We start from the raw sequence: 7558 nt of genomic DNA, 5'->3' as shown, positions 1-7558 counted from the left end.
CAAGTTTTCCTATCTCCTCCAGTACAGTCCCAACAGTCAGTCTTTCCTTCTCATCCCATCCAGTAAGTCTCCCTTGACCAGCAGTTCTGGATGACTTTTCCAAAATCTATCCCTTTCCCTAGACATTTGTAGCCGTTTTCTTCACCCCTCTTCCTTGTGTGCACGCGTTGCCACAGCTTGGTGTGTAGATTTTTTATCTATCCACTTGCAATCTTTTTCGTAGTTTTGGTGTTCCATCCTGGACTTTCCACAGTCTGATATATTTACATGTGCAACAGACACAGCCTTGGTGCGGATCAGACTTCAAGAGAAATTTTCTAGTGTTGCAAATGCGATCAGTAATGTTTCAGATTTCGAGGTAGAATGGGATAGGAATGATGATGGAAATAGGATCACATTTGAGGAAGCGGAAAAAATGGTCAATAGTTTGCAGTGCAATAAAGCGGCTGGAGTCGGAACTCATCAAATACAGTGGAATGTCAGGTCTTAAATGGCTACACAGGATAATTGAAATGGCCTGGGAGTCGGGACAGGTTCCATCAGACTGGACAAAAGCAGTAATCACACCAATCTTTAAACATGGAAACAGAAAAGATTGTAACAACTACAGAGGTATCTCTTTAATCAGCGTTGTGGGTAAAATCTTCTCAGGTATTGTTGAAAGGAAAGTGCGAGTATTAGTCAGGACCAGATCTTTAGCTTACGGCAAATAATGGAGAAGTGTTATGAGTGGAACAGGGAATTGTATCTATGCTTTATAGATCTAGAAAAGGCATATGACCGGGTTCCTAGGAAGAAGTTATTGTCTGTTCTACAAGATTATGGAATAGGAGGCAAACTTTTGCAAGCAATTAAAGGTCTTTACATGGATAGTCAGGTAGCAGTTAGAGTTGACGGTAAATTGAGTTCATGGTTCAGAGTAGTTTCAGGGGTAAGACAAGGCTGCAACCTATCTCCACTGTTGTTCATATTATTTATGGATCATACGTTGAAAACAATAGACTGGCTGGGTGAGATTAAGATACGTGAACACAAAAAAAAGCAGTCTTGCATATGCGGATGACTTAATTGTGATGGCAGATTCGATTGAAAGTTTGCAAAGTAATATTTCAGAGCTAGGGCAGAAATGTAAGGACTATGGTATGAAGATTAGCATCTCCAAAACGAAAGTAATGTCAGTGGGAAAGAAATATAGACGGATGGAGTGCCAAATAGGAGGAACAAAGTTAGAACAGGTGGACGGTTTCAAGTACTTAGGATGCATATTCTCACAGGATGGCAACATAGTGAAAGAACTGGAAGCGAGGTGTAGCAAAGCTAATGCAGTGAGAGCTCAGCTACGATCTACTCTCTTCTGCAAGAAGGAAGTCAGTACCAAGACTAAGTTATCTGTGCACCGTTCAATCTTTCGACCAACTTTGTTGTATGGGAGCGAAAGCTGGGTGGATTCAGGTTACCTTATCAACAAGGTTGAGGTTACAGATATGAAAGTAGCTAGGATGATTGCAGGTACTAGTAGATGGGAACAATGGCAGGAGGGTGTCCACAATGAGGAAATCAAAGAAAAACTGGGAATGTACTCCATAGATGTAGCAGTCAGGGCGAACAGGCTTAGATGGTGGGGGCATGTTACATGCACGGGAGAAGCAAGGTTACCCAAGAGACTCATGGATTCAGCAGTAGAGGGTAGGAGGAGTCGGGGCAGACTGAGGAGAAGGTACCTGGATTCGGTTAAGAATGATTTTGAAGTAATAGGTTTAACATCAGAAGAGGCACCAATGTTAGCACTGAATAGGGGATCATGGAGGAACTGTATAAGGGGGGCTATGCTCCAGACTGAACGCTGAAAGGCATAATCAGTCTTAAATGATGATGATGATGATGATGATGATGATGATGATGATGATGATGATGATGCAAGCTTGCACTTTTTCTGAATATTAATATTTTAATTTTACTGTGTAACTACTTATTGCAATTATATTGTTTGTATGCAGAATAAATACTGTGGTCAGGAACATTTAGACATTTGATAAAACTGTACTTATGGGCTCCTTATTGTGACTATGGACAAATTGATATGTTCTTGTCACACATCTAGTAGGCAGACTTTTTGAACTACCTAAAAGATTCACTTGTAAGTCTCTGCATACTTAAGGATTAGTTTTACAACCTCCACAAAACACCAAACTGCGGTCTAGTCCATTTCCTTACTCAAGTCTACATTCACAAGTGGATGAGAAAACAGTTTGCACTGATTCCATTTCACCACTAAGTGTTTTACACTTGATAAGCCATACAATCAAATGTGAGAAAGAACCTACAGCTTATTCAAGAGGCAGTGTTTTTTCTTTGCCATGCTCATTACAATTTGACTTCATGCTCCCCAAGCATCTGTACAGTTTACACTGCAGACAAGCTATGATTGAAAAAACTGGTTGATGAGCCAAGGTACAACAAAAATTACTTGCAGAATACAGTATTTCATAAGAACTCGTCTTGGGTAATACTCTCTGTGCTGAGTATGCATCTCTCAGAATTATATATTAAATTTTAACTATCCTCATCTTTTCTACACTGAATAAGAATATATTGGGTAGACGCAAAATCCCATGTTTTCTTTAACTAACGAAGTTTTTACACACAATGTACATCAATCCAAAATTATTAAATCTTCTTGTCTCCATTATCTAACATTATTTCCAAATGCTTCTCAAATATGTGAAGAATTCTGCTGGCTTGGAGCTGAAGTAAATTCTTAGTTACCATGCAGCCAAATGAGTTCCGGTAAAGATTAATGGGTAGAGCATAGTAAGTCAAAGATTGAAAGATGGTGGTAGAGGGATGTGTAATTACAGCCTGATGAACTTCCTTTATGAACACTGTAGTCAATGCGCACATGTTAAGTTGCTGCAATAATTCAGTTTTCTCAAGCAGTTCTCTACAAATGTAACTGCAACATATCTATAGTTATTAGTAGCTCTATAGTATTATTTCTGGCACCAATATGGAGTGTAAGCAACATTCTAACAACACTGGGATAGTATCTCTTCTAGAACTTTCATATACATTGCTGCTTGTTATTTGATACAGTTTTAGATTCATTTCTTTTCTAGTGGCTACAAAGGCAAGTACTTGGATTGAAGCAGTCAACATCAGTAACATGAAAGAGGCATCCACAAATTTCTTTATTCATTTAGAGTGTGCCATATTCACACATCTTGTTTGCAGAATGAAAGTATCTCATGATAACTTGTCATGATTTGTAATGCTCGCTAGCAGTTGAATTCATGGATGTGGACTGTCGCAGGTTAAAGCCAATAATCTTCGTGACTACAGCAAACCTCACACATATTAGTGGACTCCATGAAAGTACATAAATGGTTCCTTTCACCTCTTTCAAAATTCTCTCTGCCTTGTAAACAAGTGAATTGTTTTGAGTCCCCTATTACCTATGTTTCTCAGTTCAATCCAACAATTTTGTAAGTGTTTTCTTCGAAATTATATCTTTCGCTCACTAGAAGCTGTAACTTACTTCTATCTGTAACACTTATGGACTGCAAAAGAACCTGATGCTACAAGTGGGAAATTTTAGACCAGCCCCAGCAACAATTTTATGACAAAAACCTATAGGTAAGGTGCTGAGATAATATTGTGAACATTAGAGAATGATCAGAAGATAACATTTACAGACAAGAAGACCTTACAGACTGATCTATTTTCTTCGTATTTGTAGGATATGGAGATCAGTCCCTGGACATCAAGTTCCTAATGCAGTTCAACAATATTAAAAAAACCTCTAAAACCTGCCTTTGAAGATTATGTTAGCGAGTGCTGTAGAGTACAAAACATTTCAGGAATTTAAATAGTCACTGGTAGCTAGTGGGCAGTGTAAAAATTAATTGGAGAAACTGGTTTGGTACACCAACAACAAATAATTATTTGAAGTTCTATATTTATTATCAAATGGAAATGCTAATAAATGTTAGTTATAATTTTTAAAATAAAAGTAACTTTTATTCTGATGTCTTGAAAAATGTAAACATTCACAGTAAATTAAAATTAGTGTACCACAATACAAAACATTACGCAGAAAATAACACAAATTTTTAATTCCAGATATTGAACAGTTATCACTGTCCAAGTAACAGGAATTTAATTCATATATCTGTATCAATTTTAAATTTATTTCCATGTAATTAGTAATTAAAGATAAATTTCATAAAAATTATTCAATTTTGTTAACTAACATTTCCATTTGTCAATAAATGTAAAACTTAAAAAGTGAAGAGAATTGGAAAAGCAAATTCAAGAACGAACTTGCACACTCCCCACCCAAATACCAGAGATTTTGTTGAAAGGCTTAGTGGCATTCTGGTATGTTCAAATGTGCTGTTTCAAATTCATTCTCTCTCTCTCTCTCTCTCTCTCTCTCTCTCTCTCTCTCTCTCTCTCTCTCAACAGCTTAACTGCTTTATGGAACTGATGTTGGGCACTGACCTTCAAATCCTGCATGAAAAAAATGTAAGAGTGCCAATATGTAAGGTTGTTCATAGGCAAATAGGTTTTTTTCTTTTTTTTTAATGGGGTTACCTTTTTCATTTTTGGAGAATGAAATTTGACTGCAAACTGTATGGTTTCCACACACTCTCACAAGAAATATAACCTCCGCACCAAAATTTAAAAGCTAAAATTCTTACCACATTTTCCTTCACAAATAACACAAACCAGAAAATGTCCATCTTCCATGGCTTGTGTAGCACAGATAGACCTTCAGTAAAAACTGTCCTAAGTTACTGCTTTTCTCATGTAGTACATGGAGCGATATTTGACAATACATTAAGTTTTGACCTTTAACGGTTTTCATTTCTATACATTTTTCAAACAGCTAACTTCAGGCAAAGGAAAGAAATAAGACAGCTGTAAAATTCTGAATTAATTTGAGTTGCCTTTTATATAATTTTAAATACATTACCACTTTTTACTCAGACTATTACACAATTCAGTGGTTTCCATGTTGTAAAAATTGTTTTCGAAATCAACAATTATGTTTTTACAAAACCAGACAGGAAATAAAATTTAAATCATATGGACCAGTGACATTTTGTCAACACGGAAGCAGCAGAAGAAGCATCAGCAGGGGGATGGGAAGAGAGAAGTGTTGAAATATTCACGGAATACTTCACACACACCTGCACTCGCACTTTTCAAGTTACTAAAGCTTTACACTACATATGTATACACAGTGTTCACTTCCACACGGGAATAACAAAACAGAAAACATACACATCCCTACTTTTATGATCCAGTAGAGAAAGTCAAACAAACAGTTCACTTCATTAACACTTCAGCGAACTTTGATTCAACGATAAGCTCACCGAATAACTTTGCTGTCCCAGCAGATGAGGGCAGGGATTTGTTTTATTTATAGATATATACATATACACATACATACACAAGTATTTCTCCCCCCCTCTGCTCTATACAAGCATCCCACTGGCAGTGCCTCTACACTACAACGAGGAACTTCTTAAGGTGCCGCAAAAATATTGTCCTGCGCACATTCTCCCAGGAGGAGCGAACATCATCGAGCACCAATAAAGCACTTCAGTATAGGGAACTCACTATTCAAAACAACAGTAAACAACATGATTAAAGACCTGTGGTGTGCAACACAACAGAACAGAAACATTTACCAGTACTAGAAAGACAGATTTCCTAGACCAGAACATTATCAGTTGATCTGTTAAGTTCTATTATGAATGGTTTACATTATTCTGTGCAAATGTAGGTCAGAATATGTATGTATTATATAGAGATTTAACCATAAATTTCTTGCTCCAAATATTAATTTGCCTGAAATACCGCAGAACATCACATTACTTCTTGCAAACTTATTTCATTTAGTCAGTTCCACTGTACAGAAATCATGTTAAAAATTTTCCTGCACAATTCATTTACAAATGCAACTGAAAACTGTATCTGCTTCCCACCTGCCAAAATAATGCAAAACAATACAGCTACAGTTTTAATTTTACAAAATATATGGCAAATGGAAAACAATGTAATTATGAGCTACAACATGATAATAAATTAAACTGGACATTAAAACATATCAGTTAACTAAAATCTGTCACGTTCAAGAAAATGTGTACAATCACATTTATATCACAGATCATTCATTAAAAAGTCAGTTCATTCATCAGACTAACATCACAAGATTTTCTATTAAGTTTGAGCACATATAAATTCACTGCTTAACTAATGGCATGCATTCTGCAAATGACACTGTGCCAGGTGGAAAGCAAATGAGCACTCCATGAGATTTACTTTCATGTAATGTTCTGCATTCCATGTAAAAACTTCAATATTTATCTTAATATAGAATTACTGAACATGTCTAAAGCAAATATCATTTAGCATCAGTTTACATATCCTACTGCCTAGTGACACAAAATAAATGGAGCACTGTCCTACGCTGGAGCTATACCAAGAGTTACGTACTTGAGAGCACTTTTTGGAGTTTTATTTCCTGCTTCTAATGATGTAATATATTTGTAAAGGAGAATAAATAAAATAAACTGCGCTTCATGGGTGAAAACAGGCCTCTGCGAGGGCATAAAATGAATAAAAACCAGACTGGAAGAGGAAAATGAGCAGCACTTTGTCCCATAGCTGGTCTGTTTTGCTGAAAATATGTTTGTTTATTAACGCGTAAATAAGAAAATGTCATCCACGTTGCCCTAAAACTGTCTGTGGGCCCCCCAGCACAACACGGCACGGCACACGCGCCACACATACACTACGATGAACTTGATGCATTCATGCCACCGAACATTCCTGTGCTGAATGACTGTTGCTGTTGCTGCTGCTGCTGCTGTTGCTGCTGGGCTGCAACAGCCTGCTGCAACTGTTGCTGACTACTGTTCTGCCTTACATGCTTTGGCATGGGTGGCTGCAGGTACTCGTGACGAGCTAATGCGAAAACATCTATTCTGTCTTCTTTTCGGTAGGCCAAGCAGCTTCGGATGAAACTCTGCAACAGAGATAGTTCTTAAAGTCTGTTTAATAAAATCACAAAAAACATCAAGTTATAACCCATTAAAAACTTTAGAGCTGGTACACTCATTTAATCAGCTTACACACCAAGAAGTCACACTGAACCCAAAGATTTTAAAAACAGGTAAACCTACTGTTGGCACATTTCAATAATGCTATCAAACGTTGCAGACTAGTCTTAAAGGTCATAACTGAAGAACCTGATACAATAGCAGAGATGCAGAACCATTGGATTTATGAATCTGAACATTTTATCTTGCCTTTATCATGAATCACTGTTGACAAAGTATTCTACTCTTTGCCACACTATCTGCTGCAGTGCAAATTTGTAGTGAACACCATGTGCTGAACCAAACCTTTACACTAAATTCAAGCAGTGCTCTTCCAATGGAGTCTATTAGCACATGTTGTTGTCATCACTGTCGTCATCTTCTTCAGTCCAGAGAATGGTTTGAGCAGCACATATCGGGAATTAAATCACACATTAGAGTTAAAGAAT

At 37.0% G+C, this 7558-nt stretch overlaps 1 protein-coding gene across 10 annotated transcripts in view; it reads right to left on the bottom strand.

Annotated features, from left to right (window-relative positions):
* Positions 1 to 4935: 4935 nt before the first annotated feature.
* LOC126175874 (serine/threonine-protein kinase tousled-like 2) overlaps positions 4936 to 7558 on the bottom strand; it is a 596427-nt gene continuing 593804 nt past the window's right edge. For all 10 annotated transcript variants that reach the window (XM_049922899.1, XM_049922901.1, XM_049922900.1 and 7 more), the window contains one exon: positions 4936 to 7036. In XM_049922899.1, coding sequence (XP_049778856.1) covers positions 6803 to 7036 — 234 coding nt within the window. In that variant the 3' untranslated portion in view covers positions 4936 to 6802. The remainder of the gene's footprint in view (positions 7037 to 7558) is intronic.

The sequence above is a fragment of the Schistocerca cancellata genome, chromosome 3 (assembly GCF_023864275.1).
Source record: "Schistocerca cancellata isolate TAMUIC-IGC-003103 chromosome 3, iqSchCanc2.1, whole genome shotgun sequence".
Classification (NCBI taxonomy): domain Eukaryota; kingdom Metazoa; phylum Arthropoda; class Insecta; order Orthoptera; family Acrididae; genus Schistocerca; species Schistocerca cancellata.
The sequence above is the reverse complement of the archived record's forward strand: the minus strand, read 5'-3'. Positions and strand labels throughout refer to the sequence as shown.